General features: G+C 35.8%; 2 protein-coding genes across 2 annotated transcripts; both read left to right on the forward strand.

The window, feature by feature from the left end:
• The first annotated feature begins 610 nt into the window (after positions 1-610).
• Positions 611-4788, forward strand: LOC135686517 (uncharacterized). The gene has a single exon (XM_065202765.2). It carries the CDS (start codon positions 1267-1269, stop codon positions 2122-2124), a length of 858 nt encoding a protein of 285 aa, XP_065058837.1. The 5' UTR covers positions 611-1266; the 3' UTR covers positions 2125-4788.
• A 572-nt stretch (positions 4789-5360) lies between these two features.
• LOC135686738 (uncharacterized) lies at positions 5361-22963 on the forward strand. The gene is made up of 26 exons (XM_065203041.2): positions 5361-5519; positions 6246-6350; positions 6495-6533; positions 7313-7359; positions 7522-7617; positions 7796-7885; positions 8576-8683; positions 8886-9006; positions 10113-10178; positions 10372-10445; positions 10888-11075; positions 11530-11637; positions 12019-12089; positions 13406-13487; positions 14455-14584; positions 15005-15085; positions 15781-15851; positions 16587-16703; positions 16823-16876; positions 17527-17580; positions 18024-18077; positions 18799-18846; positions 19656-19704; positions 20243-20311; positions 20866-20973; positions 21746-22963. The coding sequence occupies exons 1-26, from the start codon at positions 5477-5479 to the stop codon at positions 21932-21934; spliced, it is 2262 nt and encodes a 753-aa protein (XP_065059113.2). The 5' UTR covers positions 5361-5476; the 3' UTR covers positions 21935-22963.
• Positions 22964-23114: the final 151 nt, after the last annotated feature.

Below are 23114 nucleotides of genomic sequence, written 5' to 3' on the forward strand. Positions count from 1 at the left end.
GGGCCGTGATGTTTTCCTGATTTTGTATAAGCGGAGTCGACTGTATAAAGAACGAAAATGAAGCATTCCTTCAAACAGCTAGCAGATCAACAGGAAATGGAAAACGAATAGATTTATACGAGCAAAAGCAAAACGAAAACAAGCAAAAGCGATAGAGAATCTTGCATCGGAAAATGAAAATAGTTTGTAGAAAAATATAGAGGAGCAATGGTAGATATGAACGAATCGATAAAAATTATAATTCTAGATAAAAACAGGAAAAATCAACAGGTGTATAACAAGCAGAATTTTAATTTTTTAGCGAAAAATTTGAATTTGATGATATGAGCCCATTAGCAGAATGAATGAGGCGTTAGAAGTCAAGCATTTCATCCAGTGCTTTGTTACTAATGTATAACCGATTTGTTTTTATTTTGATTCGTCAGCCGCTTTTTAGATACTATTGATTTTTGCTATCTCGAACAAATGTCCAGCCCCCTTCAGAGTTCGAAATAGCGGGCAACAACTGGACCTCTTTAGGACGGGCCGTTCTGAAGGAGGCTGTCTTCTCACATCTCATTGCAAACTCTATTCTTCTCAAATGTTGACACATAAGAGCGCTTGTCATTTGCATTTGATAAAGAGAAACGCAAATTTTTCCAATGCATGTTCAAATAGTTTCATAATAAAAATGTTCAACAAAGGAAAACCATTGACCAACAGCAAAAACAAAGCTGTGCTTCAAAATCCACTAAGAATCGCGAATAGCAACGACTCGTAGGCAAAACTTAATCTTGTTGGGTCATAACGAAGTATGGAAGAAATTTTATCCTTACATTGTAGTTGGTATATCAACATGAAAGTGAATGTGCTCCAATCGTGCTGTTTTAGTTTGCTTTTGTGTCTATGGTAACAAGAATTTGAGACAGGACTATATAGCGGGGTCGAATTACTTATGAAAACCACCTTTCCATAGTACGTTTTGGAAGATTTTGATGTGGAAAGATAACAGAAAAGATAAGATCTGCAACAAGGATTGTAACATGGTAAGGTTGAAGATTGTGGGTTTTTTACCTGAGCTGATAGTGACATGGAATTGGAACAACTAAAAGGAGGAGAAACTCATGGACAATCCGGGCAGGAACTGTAAATTAGGACTATTTGTGCAGGAATTGTATTTGCAAAAATATCGCATTGGTGTTTGATGGACTATTACATCGATTTCCTTGAATTGAACTCCCAATGCAGTGAGCACTTTGGGCTTTTACAGTCGCGATATTCTCAGACATGCCACGTGGGAACAAAGAGCGAGTCGATTCTGGATTAGAATCGGGCGAGAAGTCGCACAACGTTCACTCTGCTAATTATAAACACGGAGAAGTATTGAAAAAGGAGTTACAGTCTTTGAACAGAGAGGAGAAGAATACAGCATGCAGCATAACGATTGAACAGCGGATCGTTACGACGAGGTTTCGTAACAGGTTAGCGCGCAGCGTCGAACTTATGAAACATCACGAAAAAATGCGATCTAGATTTCATCACAAGGAGCAGCAGCAGAATGGAGAAACGAGCATAGGCAAAATTAACGCTATGCAACGGCAAAATCGAAATTCTGTAACCAAGGGAAAGCTGAGAGCTCGACCTAGATCTTCCAACGATGCCTCAGATCAAAAAGAATTCTCGCTTAAACGGTTCACAGATCTCGGAGCATTAAAAAACCGTCCGCAAACAGCAGTCGAAGCGCAATCAAAGCTCTGGATTAAACGCGCAGAAACTGCAAAAGACCGTGTAGTACGCGCAAAAAGTGCGCCACCTTCATCTTGGCGAAACTGCGAGGACATTATGCGAAAATTGAATAGCGGAGGGGGTGGTTTTTACGCGGCAAATAAAGTGCACAGACCATTGTCTAGAGCAAAATTCCACGAGGTTTTTGATTCGGATAGTTATAAAAAATTTCGGGAAGAGGAACTTAAAATGCAGGAAGAGGAAGTGTTATCATTTATCGAGTCTGTTAAGGAACTAAAGCTTGTACCATGGTACCCTGGGCCTGTTGACAAAAAAGACGAGACGTTTCCAATGGAAACATCAGAAATCGATCGCTCAAAGTTCAAAGGATTTGTAACAAGAATAGACAGCTATTTCTAGTAATCAATTTTAAATGGACAGTATAGAAAAGGAAAGTGTTAAGGCTCACGCGAAGGAGTGTACTCTAAAACGAACACAAAGGGCTCGGTCCAGAAGCGAGACCGCCCTGTCGAGATTGCTTCAAGAACACTCCCTTGGGGGAGGGGGTGGATGGGGGAAGGGGGGTGGATGGCTGACATGCCCATTTTATAATTTGATACCAAGCTCTGAGAACAATAACTGTCAGGGGCACGGAGTTTAGGGGGCAGGGTGTTTTATAGAATATCCAAGAAATTCAGCAGTATTGTTTGTGCATTATTTATGCCCTTTGAATTATTTAGTAACAAAGTTTGCCTTCCAATTATAATTCGTTGCAAAATAGAACTTCCATAGAGTACCCAGATGCACAGAAGTTCGGACTGGGGAGTCAAGGGGGCAAATTCCGAAACTGAAGTAAAATGCCTATTTATAGAAATGCGAGCAGACTCTACTTGCGCAGTAGAGGATCGATAATGAAATTGGTGTTTGCGCTCCTCCACTGCACAAGTAAATTCCGCACGCAGATTAACTATTTGTAATTCGAGGAGGTGCTCCTTTTTAGCCCTCCATTGTTATTGGGACTTACGTCCAGATAGGGGAGTCTTTGTGTTCATTTCATTTAGTAGAACTAGTTATTTTATTGACATTTATTTAGTTATTTTGTTAAGGCCTATTTACTAAATATCTAGGATGGATTGCAACGCAATGTCTACGTGCCGTGAATGGGATTTGGATCTTTCCATCACCCTTAAAGAAATCGTTAGTAGTGTCCCTTGCTTACTTATAAGCGCACTAGCATTGGTATGAATAATATCCCTCACTTACCAAAGTAGAAGCGTTGAAAATTCTAGCTGGCCTTGGGTTCATTGTATTAGTTATGGCTCAGCGTAGACCTCAAAGTCCGGTCATTTTGTAATAACGTAAATAAGTTAAACAATGCTAGATATTTCAATAATTAGTTATACACACATTCAAATGCTTAGGTAAAAAGATACAATACCATCTCTCAGGTATTTTTAGATAAATATAGTTTTGAGTTTGCGAAATTATAGCAGGCAATTCTAACGAAGTTTTGCATGTTTTCTGTGGATGCTTTCTAAAAGCAACTTTAAAACTTGCTATATCATACTTCAATGAATATTTATGATATCTATCTACTTTATCGTGTTTCTTATTCTTTTTGAAAAATAAGTCACTAAAGCTATATTTATAATATGCAACGTTTCATTGTCATGTTAACTAAGGTCAACTTTCAATATCTTTGACCACATGTGCCGCACCCCCTCCCCCCCAACTTTTGAAATGCATGCTTAGTCTATGCATGCGACACCCACTTATAAAAAAAAGTTCAGTAAACTTTGCTTTTACTTGCAATTATTGCATAAAGCATCTTTTAGCACCCACAGTGAAAAATTAGCTAGATTTTGTATGAGAACAACATAATTAAAGCTATAAAATGTCATGCAAATTCTTACGAAAATAAAACTGTGCGGAATAGGGTTGGAGAGGGAGGGCCAGTGATGTAATCCACGGTGTGCACCTTTAAGCCCAAAACTAAGGGCCCCCAAACACTTGGGCTTTGAGAGGGCCCCCAAGACGTTTCTCAAGAAAATTTTTTAATATAAGTCATATAAGCAATTGTACCTATGAGTAACCCCTTCTGCTTAGAAGCAGATGATGAAACAGTATAAAAACCACAGCCCTAGGAATTTCTTGGGGGTAACCGCCCCTTGGCCAAGACCGTTTTGCACGGCTCTGTCCACAACATTAGTATTTATGATGTATTGATTTATTCAGGGCTTTTTCTAAGAAAATTTAAAGCTGCACATTTTTCTTGGAAGCACTGTGTTGAAGGAATAATTATTGGTTCTTATAAGCATTTAAAAAATGTAATGATGCGCAGGTAAAGGCAGCTTCTGCTCTAGACCAATGTCGCAGCCAGGGTTGAAAGATTGGAGGAGCAAAAGAGGAGTCCGACAGCAGAGGGTCCAGGGCTTTGCCCCCGGGAATTTCTAAAGATCGTGAAAGACTTTTCTATATCAAGCCTATAAAGAGGGGAAATTGTAAACCATTGAGTAGAGGCACGGACAAGGGTCCCCTGCGAGCGAAGCGAGCAGAAAATTTTTGCAACCACGCCCTTTAGATTGGCTTAAAATATTGCTTACAGTCTTTTGCTTGCAGTCTTTAAAACATTTCAATTTTGTCTGAAATATCAACTCTCGCCCCCCTGAGATCGCCCCCCCCAAAAAAATTGTGTTCATGGAGCGACATTTAATAGAGATGTAAAATGTAATGCTTTAAAAACTTTAAAATCATATATTAGGCAGAAACCGAAAAACCGAGTCAAAATACGGGCAAAACCGCGTAACCGTTAAACCCATACACCCCCTCTTTATATGGTATAAACAGTGCGATTGCTAGCTTTTTCGCTCTAGGGAGGTAGTCAGGCCTCGTTTCCCAACAAAGTGAGTGAGACAACCTTCATCTGATTACAGGTTTGAATATTCGCTGAAAAAGCACCCATTTTTGAGATATAACTTTGTCCAAAATCGGATTTTACAACCTCAGCTTGTTTTTAATTTGTTCTTAGCTTTTGACCAATTTTGAGGCGTGTGTTCTTATAATTAAAAAAATTTCTCATAAAAAAGAGTGTATACGAATCATTTAGCGAAATTCTTATTGTCCACCTGTACTGTGAAAGTAAGGTTGATTATCGAGAAAACTGATAAACAGGTAATGTTTTCTTGTAAACAAGGGTGTGTTGCAAAGTCTAGCCACACTATACCAATTTTTCTTAGTTTTCTGACAAGCTGTGTTTGTCTTCTTGTATGGTTTTAAAAAAGACCCAAAAATTGGCCACATCCAAAGTGGGAGGAATCCAGAATCAACTTAGAAAGCTATTCCCTCCAGCCAAATTTATCGATGGCAGTTCCTTTTCGTGTCACTGGAGTTTCGTGTTACTTTTCGTTTTTAGACAATTTCCAAGCATGAACTACCTTCTCGCTATAGTTTTATAAGAAAAACATTAAAGCAGATCAGTTGGGAGGATAAACTTGCCCTGTGAGATTGCCCTTTTTTGTGGTTGGGGGGGGGGGGGGGAGTGAACCATCCCCATACCCACTCCACCTCAAGATTCCAACATTTAAAAAGAAAATGTCATTTTTCATGTCAAAAAGACTTGACGAGTAAAGGGACTGGTACGAGTCTTTGATTGGCTAAATGTTTTGAGCGGGAAGACCAACGTTTCTATTGACGATTAGGCCCGCATTTCATGTAGTGAAGCGAATTTAACAACAAGCTTTTGGAGAAGCAATTAGACGTGCTGAAAAAGAAAATGTCTTTCTCAAGGTCAACCTCGAAAAGATTTATTGATAATGGTAATTTTTAGAATATTTTGTTGATTTTTTGTGTGTTATTCGAGGCAAATCAAGCTGTCTTAAAGCAAATCAATCCTTTTACGAACGAAACTATGGCCATGGCCTGTAGGAAAGGGAAATGGCTTGATCTTAATGATACGACAGTTTGTCTTTATCTGTCTTTATAAGAAATTCATGCGAACCTTGCAATTCTTGGGATTCTACTGATTTCCTTCAAAATTAAAAATTAGGCTAAATTAAAACTGTCAAATAAAACAAAACAACAAAATGAAATCACTGGAATTGTGGCCTTTTTATCCACAAAGTAGAATATAAAATTGATAGGCCACGAATCAATCGTAACGTGTCACAGATAATAATTGACCAGGCTTTATACCAGGCCAAAATTTCGAGCTTGAAAGGAACGAGTTATTGAGAAGAAAGAGTTTGGTTATCCACCATTAGTAAACAATCTTCCTGAAGGGTCGTCATTCTCCCTGTCTCCTTCTGTCCCCCGTTAGCTCAGCTACCCCACGGCAGGGGATGGGCAGTTGAAAGTGACCATTTTGTGACCAAGTAAGGACCATTTTGTGTGCATGTCAAAGCTTTAATTGGTTTGTGAAAATTATTTGCAGAAAACAGAGAGGTTACAAATGTTTGATTAATCTTATCTTGAGCAAGGGTCTTTCAATGTTTTTATTAAAATTTTGCTTGTTATCTAAAATCTGTATTGTATTATTTTTCTAGTTTCTTGTGCTCCACCTGTCGGATGTTATGATGTAACAAAAGCTAACTCTAAAAGTACTGGGCCTGTGACATTCGAAAAAGGCGGGAGATTTGTTGAAAATAAAGGTAAGAAGCATTTTCTTTTCTTGACAACTATACATATTTTGCAACTTGTTGTAATTTTGACACTGCAAATAAATTTAAAAGATTGGCTTTGCAGAACTGTTTTTGCATTGTCGATTTTCTGATAGCTGTTTTTGTTATTGACAGAGCAAACTCCAGGTCCGGCAGATCTTCAGCCTTCTTTTGGTAAGTCAATGGTTTAACCTTGAACTGTTTTATGCTATAATGGTAATGGTAGCAACTTTAATCAAAACAGTGTCAGATTAATTGACTACTCAATACAGATTTTACAAAACAGGCCATAAAAATGTTGGCAGCAGGAGGTACATCACTCTCCTTGTTTGATTCAGGCAAGTAATCTTTACAAAATATATAATTTATCAATAAAAAACCCTGTGCAGGCATTTACAAAAGTCCACAGCAGTTGGAAAACATTATTAATGACAAGTGAAAGAGTGACTTTTGAAAACGCTAGAATATTCTGAGTGCATAGACATTAAAGATTTGAGTAATATTATTTAGCTTATATGAAAATCTAAGGCAGGCAGCTAGCTTAAAATTGATGGAGAGACAGCAATTGTTCGCCCTTCTCAATCAATTCAGTAGGGCACTGAGGCACACAGTGATGAATGCCTGTCCCAAACATCCAGGCCTGAGAAAAATGGCCAAGCCCATCCCCAGGCCTTTTCATTTGACGTGAGCAGTCACTCGTGATCCCACCAGCCATCACTCAAATCCAGCCACACCCAGTGTTTGATCCACCTTATTATAGATTCAATATCTTTTTAAAGTAAAATCAGCACTGAAATTGGTTGCCTCATGGTCTTCAATGCTTTTAAATGCTACAATGCTGATATATTTCGGTTCTGCTTGTAATTTTTTTTAAATTGTGTTTCATGCAGAAAATGACAAAAAAAACTAGGAAACATTAATCAGAATTCCTTTGTTTTTTTATTTTATTTTAGATGTTAACAAGTTAGATGTTTCACATACATCCAGCATTGGTAACTGTGTAAGTATATTATATATATATATTTGTTATATAGATTAATCATTTTTATGATATTGTGCACAGTATTGTTTGTTCAAAGTTTTTATCAATATATATGGAAATTTCTCCCTCCTTTCATATGCTAACACTTAAATAGATATAACAAAATGCCATTTTTTATAGAGTTTTGCCACGCCTTCAAAACCAGTAAGAAGAAATACAAAGTTGAAATCGTCATCCAATACAGACTTGAGCTGCAAGGACCTTATGTCACAGCAGGTGCTTTTTAAATTTTGTAAATCAATAATTTTCTAGGAATTAAAGTCTGTACGGCAGAATAACATTTGCTTGGTCTCTTTTTGACCGATTGAATTTTCTATTAAAAACTTACCTTCATGTTTTTTAAGGTAAGATACAAGAGTTGATTTCTTGTAATGGTTCTATTTGCTTTTTGCAGATTCACCATCTTCAATATAAGATTGGTGAACTTGAAAAGAACCTGCAGCGAACACTTAAGGATAAGAAGGAAATTGAATCTCATATGAAGGTGAGAACTGAGTTCATAAACAGTGAATCTTGTGTAGCTCCAAGAAAAAGTGTTTTTGCTACTTATCTAACATCTTTAGTTGCTAATTATGTATCAATGGTACGAGTCTTTCAACAAAATGATGATACCAACCAATTCAAAAATAAAATGCATTGGCAGGGATGAAAAAATAGGCATATTGTAAATGAAAATATTATAATTAATACAGCTTCCTACTGTAAATATACTAAAGAAAAACTACAATCTAAGGATAGAAACGTGGTAAAGTACCCAATCTAATAAATTTTACCATAATTTTTTTCAACCAAGATGATTTTATTAAAAGTTTCCTCTTCAAAAGTGCTTTCGTTGACTCCATGTGTGCTTATCTTGAAATAAAGCCTTTTTTGTTGTGGTTAAGAAAATTAAAGGAGTAGGTAAAAATGGCTTTTGTTAATCAGATTTAGCCAAATTGTTAGATTCTAAAATATAAAGTAGATAAGACAAGATATCAAATAATTATAGACACTCAGGACTTTAAAGTTTTTGTTTCTCTTTTCCATGAAAAATGCACAGTATTTCTGCTTTAGGTGGCCTAAGGCCTACAGTTATTTTCTAGCTCGAAATGAAAGATTTTTTGCTTGCATCTGACTTTGAGTATGATAGTTCATGTTAAAATTCAAATGTTAACAGTTTCCACTCGTTCTTTAGGTCATTTGCAAAGACAAAGAGGAGTTAGTTGTCAAGCTAGAAGAACTGCAATCTGAGGGGTCTGCTTCATGTGTTCAACTAGAAAGTGCTTTGGACCATTGTCAGAATGTGAGATTTCAACTTTGTATTTTTACTGATAAACCTCTATGTTTCCAGCACTTACAACCGTCCTTTTTTAAGAATATAACTGTTTTTGAGTGAACAAATGACTGTTTTATACAAGTCTTAAACTTTTTATAAAAGTCTTTCGCCAGATGTTTAAGCTTCTCCATTTTTGAAAAGCTGACTGCTTTTGAATTGTTTCTTCCAGGAAATATTGAGTTTGAGGCAAGAAAGCATTGAACTGGACTGCCAGAAGAAAAATCTAGAGGCTGATTTGGAACTTGGAAACCAAAATGTGCTTGCTCTTCGTGGTCAGGTGTCAAACTTAGGTACGTTTTATTGAATATGAAGACTCCTAAAGAAACTGAGTCATGATAAAAGAAGAGGGCATACCCGATACCCTTAGTCATGCTTTTTGTTCTTTAATGCTATTGGCTGACCAGGCACTGATCACATGAACTCAACTCGTACTGATTTACAAACATACTTCCGTCAATACACCAATTCAAATTAAGACCTCATTTTGAAAAATTCTTCAAGTTTTTCTGTACAAAATTTTTTGACAACAGATTCGGATTGAAAGCTAGGATTTTGATGTACTTGGAAGATTTCATTATAATATTGCTCACAATATTGATTTTATGACGATATAAAGATAAAAGTTTTATAGGGGATTTGAGCGTATTTGGCTACTAGGGCGGAAAAGTTCCTCTCTGGACGATTTTTGGATCATATATATCCCTTTCAAGTTTTCAAACTTCATTTCTCCGTAAAATCTTAAATACAAGCACAAACAGTATGAAAAATTGTATCCAGCTTAAAATTATGGTGATGAAAACGAATCTGAACTTAAAAAAGTCTTATAATGTAATTTGGAGAAATTTCCAAAAAGGTGCCGTAAGTAGAATTGGTGTATAGCAAGTTGACAACAGTGGACACCATAACCAAAGGGCTCTCTAAAGACAAGGCCAGTTTACCCACAATGCTTTCAATTGTTTTCGTACATCAAGCCATTTAAGAATATTTGTTTCATGATTTTCTACTACTGTTGTATATAAATTTGTCAAATGAATTTATTCCCTCATCATTTCTAAGTTTTGAAAAAGTATCTGCCCTAGTTGTTTAATTAGCTACCGTATTTTCTCAAATTGAAGCTGCAATTTTGATAAAAACGTTGCAATTTGAAGCGGCCCTCAAATAGAAACCGTATTTATTTATTAGCACTCTCAGTCTTAATGATTTATACGTATAAGTATAAAAGACATTACGAGATATTATAAAGAAAAGGCAAAACAAAGTAGTTTACGTGATTATAGACTTTCACAAAAGTAATTGCTTACATTGCAGATATTGCTATTTAAAATAATTGTATAGAAAAAGGAGCTTTGATAAAGCACAGTGTCAGATTTTATCGTTGATTGTATTTTTCTTGCAGAAACACAGAAAAGCGAGTTCTTGGCGCAGATATCAGAGCTTGAATCTACAGTTTGGCAGCTTCAAGGTAGAGAGTTCGGTCCTGTATATATTCACATCATGTGTGATCTCCTAGAGGGATATTTGTAAATTCTGTAGGAAACAGTTTGGTAACATTTATGCTTTAATGATGTTACAAATATTGACTGCTTGACGTAAGACCAAATAAGTCTTTGCGTTTTTCATTTGTATTGATTGAAATGTTTGATCTTTGTTTATAGTTTTACTTGATCAAGTTCGCATTGAAAAAAGGCTTTGTGAAGAACAGATTTTGAGTGTTCAAGCCGACTGTAAGGTAATAATCAATGCCACTGCCTTCTTGCAATATTTCTTATTTCAATTTTTTAATATTGCATAATTGGTAAAATAAAAAGAATCACTAATTTGTTTTTTTCATTCTTACTATTCTTTCCAACATCATTTTCCCCTAAAACGATCAGCGATACCCAATACCATAATATCAGGTTATCTAGGAGCAGCTCTATATTCTTTCAAATAAATATAAATCCATTTTAAGCGGAGTATCTTGTCAAACAAACTTTTTTTACATCTCGAAGTCTTTTGGGTAAGATCAGTGTTTGGAAAGCTCATGAAGTTGCCCTCTGCTCTTCCTTCTCAACAAATAAAACGTATTTAAAATCAATATTTCAGACAAGAATTTATATTTTTGTTTCAGGTATATGCAGGCTGAGTTCATATTTCCAGTGCTTTTATATACACAAATGTTTTTCCTGCAGGAAACTAGAACCACGCTTTCCAAGATTCAAAGACTTCATGAAGATGACAAAAAGACATTAACAGGGGTCAAAAGAGATTTAGAAGAACAGAAATCGCAAAATGAAGCAACCACGTTAAACCTTCGCGAGCATGAACAAAAACTGGAACTGCTGTCTAAGGAAAGGGATTCTTTAAAAGAAAATGTTTTGTGAGTATCTCTTATGTTGCAAGTTTTGCATCTTTGCAAATCAACTATCCTCTCTAAGTTGACAGTCACAGGTGCTTATTAATGGAGGAGAAGAGAAGTGGTATCAGAACTCTCCCCTCTGATTCACTCGCAGTTAACCTTCATACTGTCCCTCACGCTTAATTTTTTAAATGTTTTGAAAATCAAACTTTTGTAAGAATGTAGGTGACAGTAATTTGACTGTTACAACAGATTGTTTAGATGCATTCTTAATTTTTGCAACTTGCAAGGATATTTTGAGCAAGCAACCTAAAATGGCGATTTTTATTGGCTCATCCCTATCGTCATTCATTCGAATGCCCCACCCGTTATTAAATAACTCTCTGTCATTCTTACAGTTAATATATATATATATATATATATATATATATAATTTAATCAGGATGTTAAGTTTGATCGTGTATTTCTTGTGCAGTAATCTCCAAAGAGCGCACGAGCTACTCCAGAACAGGAGGGATGAAATGGCTGCTCAGCTTTCGGAAGTTCAAAATGCCAAGGCTGATTTGGAAGAGGAAATGGAACTGTAAGTAATTCATTTAAACACAGGTTGGAAATAGCAACGTTACCTTACGCCTAATAATTGCACAATACGCGCATATTAAATCCCCCTCTTCGATCCAATTTATCGCTTGATTTTTTCTTCAACCAATATATGTATCGTGTCATGTTATTCCACATGCTGTCCAGGAATTCTTACCAAAATTCATTTAGAATATATATATATATATTTTTCGTCATTATTTACTTTGACTTGCTACTGCCTGTTTACCTTGAAATGTTCATTACTCTGGTTTTTAAACTGATTTTGAAAATCCTGCAAGTTTTGATGCAATCATCCTGCAAACTCTTTTTTCTCTACGCAATATAAATCATCTTGACATTTCGCCTTGACGTATCTTTTTAGATTGGAAAATTCAACCACGGAAAATTTGCGACGCATCACTCTAAAATATGAAAGTCTTGAAGAATCTTACGGTAAACTCATTAAGCCCAGGTCAAACGCTTTCAGCATTTCACTGAATCTTCCCCAAAATTCAGTAAATGTTGAGAACCTTTGGCCGCCTTTTTCAGCCACTAGACATTTCTTGAAAGTTGTGCAGCAAGTTTTTTATTTTGGTCAAAAAATTTCAGTGAACACTGCTCGACTGAACAATGCTGCGATTATTTGCCCTTCTCACAAATGTTCGTAATATGCATGCGTACTAAATTCGGGTTTCAAGCCAGATCGATTGTAATTGTGCTTCTCGTGTAACATTTTGTGAGCTTTCCCTTGGTCAAAGATAATTGAGAAAATTGACTTGCAGTTTGGAACACAGATAGGGAGAATTCCTCGGTGTTGTTCACCAACACAACATAATCAGACCTACCTTCGCTTGGAGAAGCGAAAAGATAGAGTAACGACTAGATCTTTGCTTTTATTCATTTCTCGGAAGAAAGAAGTTGCTTTTGGAACGTGAACTTATATATAAACTTGGTTAGATGTCAATGTTCAGTCAAATGCTGGGAATGTTGGAATGGAGCTTATTGAATATAACCTAACAATTCTAAGTTTTCGTTTGGTCGGGGCTTTAAAACCAGTCGATTTTTTGACTGACTTTCCTTCCATTTCATTTGGTTTGCTTGGATTCAGTCCTGACGTCATGAAAGAAATGCGCATACATTCAAAAAAGGGCAAAATGATTTCCGAACAAAAGCTTTTTACATGCTTTGGTTTATTTATATCTAGCCACGAACATTAGCAGAAAATCAAGAAATATTTGCCTTGTTAAGATATGCCGACCCAAATGCATAATTAATGACTCAAAGTTTTAATTAATTTGACCGTGAATGATTTCCATTGAATGCTTGTATTGTTTGAATTTCATGTCTGTGTTCTTCAAAATCCATGTTCATTGAAACTATACTGGTGTTTCTCTGAAACTGAAAATATTAAACTTATAGCGTTTCTATAACCATTTGAATTTCTACAGACTTGCGAATGCACGCGTTAGAAGCTGGCTTTCATGCAGCCTTAAGTTTCGAGCAACTTTTGTAGGTAATGGTATCGCGATTCTTTGCCCACCAAGCGTGTTGATGCACTTAGCTAAGTTTTTTGCAAATTTTTACACATTTGCTCAAAAAAATAGTTTGGAAATCTTGTGTCCCAAACTTCTTCGCATTCTCTTTGCTGATATGTACATGATCAGTTATTTTTGAGAATGGATTACTTCTCATTTTCTAACCCTCCATCTTATATTCATTCTATAATATTAGTATTGCTTTAGTATAGCATTGTTTCACTTGTGTTTTAGATGCATTAAAGGGGGAATTTTCAGTTCGAGAATCCCTGCTGACCTCTGAGTTAGACGTCACAAAAGCATCCTATGAGAGCTTGTAAGATTTTTATATTTATGCTAAATGTTTTCCGCCATCTTAATATGAATAGTATAATCTCAAAGAAATGATGAACAAACAACCTTATTACCATGCAAGCAGCCATAAGAATTCCTAACTGCAATTACAGATCAGATTTTGTCATGAATTGATGGGTTATTTTGTTCACTAAAACTTGCTTTTAGATTTTATATCTACTAATAGCCACAGATTGCTATTTAGTCTCAATTGAAGCCTCAGTTAGTTTTTCCCTAATCGTGTGCTGAGAAGTGGCTATAAAGGGATTTTCGATACCTTTCGAAGTTGGGAACTCTTAAGGGTTTTAACTAAACTTTTATTCCCTTAGATTATGTTTCTCTTATATTCTATTTCATTTTTTATTTGTTCATTATAGCTTAATAGGCTATTTTTCATAACAGGCTTGCTTTGTAAACAACTAGTTAAGGTCGCCATTTACAAAATAAAAAAACCTCCATTTGTACAATTTATTTTCAATGCAAGAATGAGAATAAAATTTTGTGCATTTTAGAAACGGGTGAATATGTTGAGTGTATCAATAATAACATGCGAACTGTGCCTGGATTTTTTCCTATCGTGTGTCTTAATTAAGATCATTGTTTGCCGTTTCTGTTGTAAAGAGCTCGATGGCATATAAAAGGAACTGTTTGGTGATGATCTCATCGAGGATTGAACTCAGAGTTGCAACATAGAACCGTTCTGCTCTGCACACCAAAGCGTACTCTGTGCGTTATGAAGTTGCATTCATCTCATGGTGCTCTTGGTTTTGAACAGGTTGCTTAATAAAAGTTTACAGACACATTAGTCTACAGTTTTCATGCAACGAATCGCTTGCAGTTTAAAAGTGACGAGGGAAAAATCCTAATTTAAAATGGAATCCGCTTTGTTAAGTCTCTTTGATTTGGACTTTGAGGTTTCTTTATTATTTACCCCCAATACTTATTTCTAGGAAAGAGGACCTTCAGACAATGAAGAATACTTACAATAGTCTTCATCTGAACTATGACCGAATGTTGGCAGAGGCTAACGATTTGGAAGAAAAGTTGAAAGAATCTGAAGAAACTCAGAAGTTGCTAAAGGTTTGGTTGCTCATCTTGATATTTTGACATATTTGTCAAGGAAAGAGTTTCGCTAGAATGGAATAGAGAAATTTTCGGCAGCAATGTATTAATTATTGCTCGTTTTTGAAATCTTGCCTTGATTTTCTTTACTAGCTTTACTCTCACGAAGTTTCTGATCATTGAAGGAAAGAGAATGTTTAGGAAAAAGCTTGATTCCTTGTTGCCGGCTCGCCATCTTTCTTTCGAGCCCTTGGCACAATTTGAAGAGTAAGAGCCCTATCATGAATAAGTCTGTAGATACCGTGGGATATTTTCAGGAACAACTATATCACAAAATAATTCATCATGATTTCTGTCAAATTAGATTTGTTTTCAAAACACTATTATATAATTACGCGTGTGGAAATTAAATAATATTTACTGTTGTTTCATTGAAAGGATGAAAAAGACAAGGCTTTAGAGGAGGCAGTCGTGGCGCACGACGCTGAGAAAAATGCTCTTGTTTTACAGGTGAACGAGGTATGTATCAAACGCCTATTATCTATGTGACCTTAAAAAGGAGACAATTGGCAAACTGTAGTGGAACTTCTTGTTTACATGGAGTAATAGCTTATTACAAAAAAGTTTCATTAATAAGAAGAGAATGGCATGAAAAATCATACTGTGTTACAGAATGCTTAGTGAACTTGTTCGGCGGACATTGCTCGAATTATAGAACATCGAATAACAACTAACAGGACTATAAATCACTTGCTTGTTAAGTGACTAGAAGTCTTACTACAACCCTTGCCGGGCTATTCATGTGCTGCTGCCTAAAGACACGATCACCAGCATTTGTGCTTCCATATAGACAATCACTGTCAAAAGTCTTGGAACATTAACCTCAGTTAACTCTCTAAACAAGCTAAGCAGCTCTGTCCATGTTTATGAACCCGAGCTTGTGATGCTCAAAGTCTCTGCTCACACCCCTTTTCAATTTCGACGCTCAAAACCAATTTCAATTTTTGTAATTAAAGTACGCCGCCGTCAGGTACAAACCCTCACAGTACGTCGTCAGATACAAACTCTTCAGAATCTAGAATTCTATGTTGCGTTTTAATGTAAATTGTCCATTTGATAATATTGATAGAAAGTTCCAAATTGGAACTTTTTAAAAGGCACCCTGCTCGTTGGCAATGTATTTTTGTCAACCATCGACACTTTTTCTTTTCCAGCTTTCAAAACTTCTAGAAGAAAATTCTAATAATAGCAAGAAGTACGAAAACGAGATTTCCGGCTTAAAAAGGTACACATTTTTTGTTGTGCAAAATTTTCTATTTGGATAATCGATTTAGTGAGCTGTTTCAATCGGTTTGGCTTTTGCAACTGTGAATCATATTTGCATATGACAATATCATGCCTCACTGATGCAATTATAGTTAATTTTTGTCTGATTTTACGAATAACTTGCATATGTCACTGTCTGTTAATTTAAGTTTTCTGTTCTTAAACACAGTTACCACGAAATTTCGTCTGCTAAACTTCGTATTTCGCTCACATAAAAACATTTCGCAACGTAAGACTATTGCCAATAAATTCTGTCTAATTTATCTGGTTTCCGGGTATCTAATTTGTCTGCCTAAATGATGTTCCCAATATCTATTAAAATACAGCTTTGATAGCAAAATAAACAATTTACTCAATCATTGACAATGTTTCTTATCATTCAGTAGTGCTTTTGATAACTTTAGCAAAATTTAAAATGATTCAACAAAGTCTATTCTTACCAGGGCCTTTTTTTAAACTTCAGTCCACAGCGGTAACCACGTCCTGTTATATCCAACTTAAACTCATACACAAGCGGTAACTTCTCTTGGAATCCCCTCCCCCCAACCATGCAAACTTTTCAGTTACGCCTCTTTCAAAGTCACCCTTATGATGCCACATTTAGCCAGAGCTGACTTCAAAAATTTATTCACGGTGTTTAAAATTCAATTATTTGTGTGCGAATTATACCTATACTCTTTGAATTCGACTCTAGCACCATTGAAGGACTAGAACTTGAGAGAAATACCTTGTCCAGAACAATTGATGAAATGAAAAGTGAAATTGAAACGAAAGACGTTGAAGTAGAACAGATCAAAGGCCAGTTCAAGAAGTAAGTTATTTTTTATTTCATGCCTGGGCTATCAACAATTAAATCTGTAGCAATATAAAAAGTTTGTCAATTTTTTAATTTTTTGACAAGTAGATGATAAAGTTTCTCTTGATTTCCAGTGTAGTCTCAACGAGGGACTTGACGATTTCAAAAGTTAAAGAGGAGCTCGGAAAGTGAGTCGAACATTGCTTTGCTTGAATCATCTTCTAATTTTTTTCCGAAGTGATTTTAAGTCATTCTACTAAAAGAATCCCACAATGCACTGTTTTCCATTCCCATGATGCACCATAATCTGTCAAAGCGTCATTTAGGGCAGGTACACTCACAGTCAAGGTTCCAATAGCAGAATCGATTTTTTCGTTTTTGAAAAAGCTCCAAAAGAATTGGAGCCCTGCTTTTTCGTTTCCAACTAACTTCGGTAGTTTATTTTTCTCAGATTTAATCCTTCTATTTTCTATGTATATAATAACTTTCAGTTTAATTCACAAACAAATATTGATGTCATTTACGTCATATTCCTAAGTTATATGGAGCTGTAGACAAGGCTGCAGTAAGCGAAACAACTTTTTGAAAGTAAAGTCTTATTGTAGAAAAAGAATTTTATTACCACCAGCAAAAATCTCAATGTTTCTTAGCAAAAAGGTGCTTGTTTGTTGTTAATTAATGAATTAATTTTTCGGTAAAGTCTTCACGTTTTATTATTTCGTGATTACCGTTTGATTGGACTAGTTGAAAAGAAACAAAACTTTTTTATCAGCAGGCAAGAAATCTGCTCGCATCTCTCAAATTCATCTCGTTTATTCCATACTTTTTTGTCTCACAGGCGAATCGTCGAGACACAAGCAAAAATGGCGAGTGTTGAACACAGCTTCCTGCGGTAAGATATTACCAATACACTGCGCTTGTATCCTGATATACTGATTACAAAGTTTATTTTTCAATCATTCTCCAGCATCCACACATAGAAAATTGTAGCTAGTCTAAGATGAATCTTGTCATTAATCTTGAATTGATTAAGGGGTGACCCTGGACAGAAAAAAGGCCTAAGCGTTATGTATTAAACAGACTGTACCAACAGATGTTTGTGGAGCTAAGAGGTGTCACAGTAAATAGCCATAACATAGAAGATTGAGATGCAATTTGGTCCTGTTTTGGTGCCAAAACATTCATCGAAATGCACAAAATAAGTTATATATTATTTGCAACACGCAGTTATTCCTTATTTGGTAAATTGCTGTTTTGAGAAACAGTGCCAAATACTCTACATTGATTCTTCCAGTTGATGCCAACTTGTGCTATTAACGAAGGAATTTTTTACAGGAAGTTACAGTTGGAACAAAGCAAGTATGCCAAACTTTTGTCAGAACACGAGAGGTACGCCGAAATACTTATTCCTTTTTAGTCGAGCATCTTCCTTCCATGCAAGTTTTGCTGTTATTGCTTTTAAAACATATTTTGCTCTTCAGTTTATACGGTGATCAATATGAATCAGCATTGGTTGTAGTTAATCAGACAATCACGATTTCAGCGCCTTCTAACTTCGTTAAATTAATAGCTCGTCCTTGTAGGACGATTCTACGAAATTCTTTTTTCAAAGTAGAATTATATTTTATCTTACAGAATTGTTATTTATGCTGTAAATCAATTATTATATATCAGATTTCTTTAAAACCATTCACGAGAGGATTCTAGTTAAGAGAAGGTATCTGGTTTGCCATTTACCTAATATGTTCGTATTACAGCGAACACAGCGAACCTAACACAGCGAACATCAAAATACTACGATCGCTCCATAATAGTTCCTTCTCTGTCAAGGCGGTGACCTTTTGAGATACTAGGGTGGCGTTTCCAGCCTTCCGTTGCCTTTGTTCCTTTTCTGTTTTTGAAAGGCTGGATATTTAATTAGAAAAACAAACGGTAAAGGAAACTCTGAATTCATTGCATGAACCAAACTTGCTTTGCAACTTTTCTGTTGTGGGACTGTCACTTCACCTCTTCATGCTCGATACGTTCCTCAAAGTACATTTATCTTACATTCTTTGATATTTTCTTTTAAATTTCAAGTTTTTCATGGCGCCTTCCCTCTTGCTTTTAGTCTTCGAAGCAAAACAAGCGCCGACGCATTACACCAGGATTCCGAAATGTACGTATTTCCAACGAAATAACTTGATTTTTACATGCAGTCAGTTAAAATTCATGCGAAGGCTGCGAGTCTTCGTTTCATGTTGAGGAAATCGTGTTTCGAAATAGCTAGATGCAAAAAACGCAATTGGAACGAATTTTTTGTATGAATAGGATTACTGCCTGAAAGATTTTGAAACAGGAGAATGCGATTTTCTCACAAATCGTCCTTATATTAAAAAGTTTCAGATAATTTATACCTTTTTGAAAAGAAAAACGATGTGGTTTGAAGTTATCAGTTTCCTAGCAAAAGAAAATAACCACAAGGGCGTCCAGCCTAAATTTAATAGATTTACCTCCAAGTTATTTTGGTATCAGTTATTTTTGGTTCTAGTCAGAATTGCTTTAAAATTTAATGGCACGATGATCATGTTATAGCCATCAACTTGCGAAATATTATGAGCGGTGCTACAAGCAATTTTATGATTAAGAGAGAACGGGTGTTATGACAGTCATAAAACAAAAGTTTTGAATGGTTTTTTGAGCCATCGACGAATTACCAACTTTGCGAGACATATGACCGACTTTGCGAGACAAAAAACATGACACAGGCTCCACTCCCTAAAGCCACGAATCTGCCTCGATTTTATTTCCTATCTACAAATTCGGCTTCTAAATGATCTTGGAAAATTTAGCACACGATACAGCCATTTAAGGATAAGGAGTTTTAAAAACTTAAAAAACATTGTTTAGTTACCTAGAATGCTTGTATTATAACAGGGATGAGCGTCTTTGTATCCTCAATGAATGACTTGTTTCAATTTTATGCAGGTGGCGTGCAAAATATGAAGACCTGGAATCTAAAACTCGTCCGTTCCAGGTTGGTTCATAAAGATATGTGTTACATAATTTGTCTTAATTGCAATGCTAGACGAAGTTTTAGGTTGCGTAACTCTTGTTTCTTGTGTAACTTGATTTATTTCTATTTTCGCCAAGAGCAATCACCTTTTACGCACAAGCAGGCGTTGCTTTCTTAAAATGTTGCGATCGCTAAGCCAGTACACCGAGTACACCAAACTATTGTGTTCAGAAACCATATTTATTTAACCCCATTTGTATCTTCTCAGAAGAGTTTACCCAAAAAAGCAGCAAATTCAATCTTAAAATTGACATTTATTTGCCACTGGTTTGTGCTAGTGGTTTATTTTTCTTCTCAAACAGCCTACTAGATTTTTACAACAATAGGATTTTATGGATTTTTTTTGGGGGGGGGGAGTTTTCTCAAAAAAGAAAGATTTTTGCTATAGGCGTAAGGGATATTTGTGGGGTGACATAACCCTCGGATTTTTGTGTACATTTTAAACATTTGTCTTGACTTGGTATGTAAAATTTCATGTAGAGTTTTCTTTCCATCGCAGGCCCAACTGGAGTTATTCGAGCAAGAAAAGCGCATGCTTTTGAGCGAAAACGATTTCAAAGAGAGTGAGGTAATATCCTTAGCTGTGTACCATATGCGTTGCATATTGTCCTGCCCATACAACAGAAAAAAGGCAGAAGGGAAACTTCACTTATAAAAATTCCACGCTTTTTGCAAGCGCCTGTGCGAATGTATTCGAGGCTAACCAAGTTTGCTATTGGGAAGGAAGCTCACTCCGGGCAAATTTGTCGTGGTAATTGCGAAGGGTGCCTTTAATCAGATTGCTAATAACCAATTGACATTTGCTCTACAAAACATTTAAAAAAACGATTAGCATTTGCAATGATCTGTTACATCTTCCCAGAAACCGCGGATGTCTGTTGTGTCCTTGTTCACCTATTAGTGATTCTGTTTTAAGAAATGCAATACTTATTAATTCAAGATAAATACAACTGTTTCATAGCCAATTGCATATTGTTGACGAGGGATTGTTCTCCAGAAGTTCTTTTTCTGTTCTCCAGAAGTTCTCGATAGATAATTTGACGATTCTGTCCCTCTCTTGGTTTTGCTAGTACAGATGTCATTTATTAATTGACAAGTTGATTTCACCATTCGGTTTTTCAGATGACCAAGTTGGCAGAAAACTATGCCAGAATTCTCGGACATCAGAATAACAAACAAAAAATTCATCACATTATAAGGATTAAGGAGGAAAACCTTTCTCTGAAAAAGGTAAGTGTGTTTTTTAAAAATACAGTGTTTTTCTACCGATCTAGAGATTTCAGACACTTAACCAATACTTATGATGATCAAAATTTAAGTAATATATTTCGTGATTTGAAATCTAAGCACATGAACCTAGATTTTGAATCCCTGCTATTTTGAATCCGATTGTTGCCTTCTAAACTTTCTAATTCAACATTTATTATTGAATGCCTGGAATTAGCCGTCCGGATTCTATCCATGTTTAGGCAATTTCGTTAGAAAAGGGCTTGTGACGTCAAAGTTTTGAACCATCCCATGACATGCCGAATATATTTTTGTCTTTTTATGGCATTTCAATGTATTTGCTTACACCAGTAATTGTCTCTTTATAACTGATTTGGTTCAGCATCACATTTTTAGATTTTAGTATATATCAATTGGGTGTTTCATATTCTAAAAATTGTGTAAAAAAATATATATGAATTTCAGATTGTCCCAGCACCATTGAGTGAAAGAATTTGATTATTCTATGTGTAGAGAGAGAGAGTGGAAATCCTATGGTTGCAGGATATCCCATTCTGGATATATAACTCTCATTCTATCATTTTTCTAAAAAGGCCTACTTTTTAAAACAATAAGATTTTTAAGGATTCTTGGGGATTTTCCTCGAAAGATTTTTGCCAAAAATCATCGACCGGATGATCACCAAATCAGTAAAAAACGCCAATTGATTTGTAATGTCAAATATTTTTATGGCTTCACATTTGTTGTTAGTAACTTGTTCTTTTCCAATCCGCAGGAGGTGTCTAGGCTACGAGCACAGGTTTCTCGTGAGAAACTCGCAAAGAAAGCGAATTCACCAAATATCAGTCGAAAGGCCAAGTTTGATCCATCAAAAGCATTCCAACACGCTGGGAAAGAGAACAGTGCGCCCAAACCATTGGGAGAACTGAATGAAAGCAATCTTAACTCAACCGTGTCTTGGTAGCTTTGTCTTTAGGATTAACGAATAACGGAAAGGTTCAAAAATGTCTGTATGCATATCTTAAAGATCCACGTTTTATGAACTGTTGAACGAAATTTTCGCTTCTGTGATCAATGAAAATCACAACGGATGATTGGGCATTATTGTGCAAATCTTTTTGCACGCAGCCATTCACAGCTCGTTATTCGTCTCATAGTTCGGTATTTTTTTAATATGTAAATAGTTGAAGGCAAGCAGAAACCCAACGACAGCGGGGATTTTTTTAAGTTGATGATAATTGTTTTTGGTTTGTTGTTTTTTCGAACCACAAATTTCGATATCTCTCTTTCAATCGACTGCAAAATATTGGTGGAAAACAGAAGGAAAACATCACAAAAATTCATAAATTGCCAAGTGTTGATTTCCTTGTAAATTTGGACAGAAAATTAGTCCTTTTGTTTTTCGCATCTGCGAGTTCCTTCCAGAACAACAAAGTTGCCTTACGTAATAACCTAGTGATTTATAAAGAACTCTTGAAGTGGCACATCTTATTTTCTAATCTCAATAAGATATTGCGAGTTTGCGAATTCATGGAAAACATTCCTGCGAAGTTAAGCCATCTGCGATACTTAGTTACCAAATCATCTTAATTTATCCGGATTTTTTCTTTGGTGAACCGGCTGTAGTGGTTTCTGCAGTACAGATCTCCTATCAAATCGTTTCTTTTAAGAGCCTCCTGCGCAGCGTCAAAGAATCTATCCTGGTCACAAGCCTAACTTGCACAATTTTAAGAATAATATTTTGTTTCTCATATGTTATGTATGTGTTATGTAACAACGCAAAAGCCAATCCAACCGCAAGACTTTTCTCGACACACTGATGTAATATAACTGATATAATCTTTGCCTGAGATGTGTATCATAATTTTTGTATTTCCTTTTTGTTGATTCGACTGTTTTTATGTAGTGTGTAGTTTGCTTTAACAGTCTTTTAGCGACAAATGAATCTTGATAATATGTAGCCACTTCTCGGATTCCTAGTGTGAAAAACAATTAAATCACATTTTACTGCGTTTTTATTCATTTACTTCGCATTACTTGGCGATTTAGCCGCTCCGTGACAACATTGGGGGCTTGGGCTGAAGAGAGTTGTTGGTTTTACCCGAAGGCAAGTGTCCCCTTCCCTCCCTTCCCCCCTCTCTCTG

Source organism: Rhopilema esculentum, chromosome 6 (assembly GCF_057945365.1).
Source record: "Rhopilema esculentum isolate cy_ngs chromosome 6, ASM5794536v1, whole genome shotgun sequence".
Taxonomy (NCBI): domain Eukaryota; kingdom Metazoa; phylum Cnidaria; class Scyphozoa; order Rhizostomeae; family Rhizostomatidae; genus Rhopilema; species Rhopilema esculentum.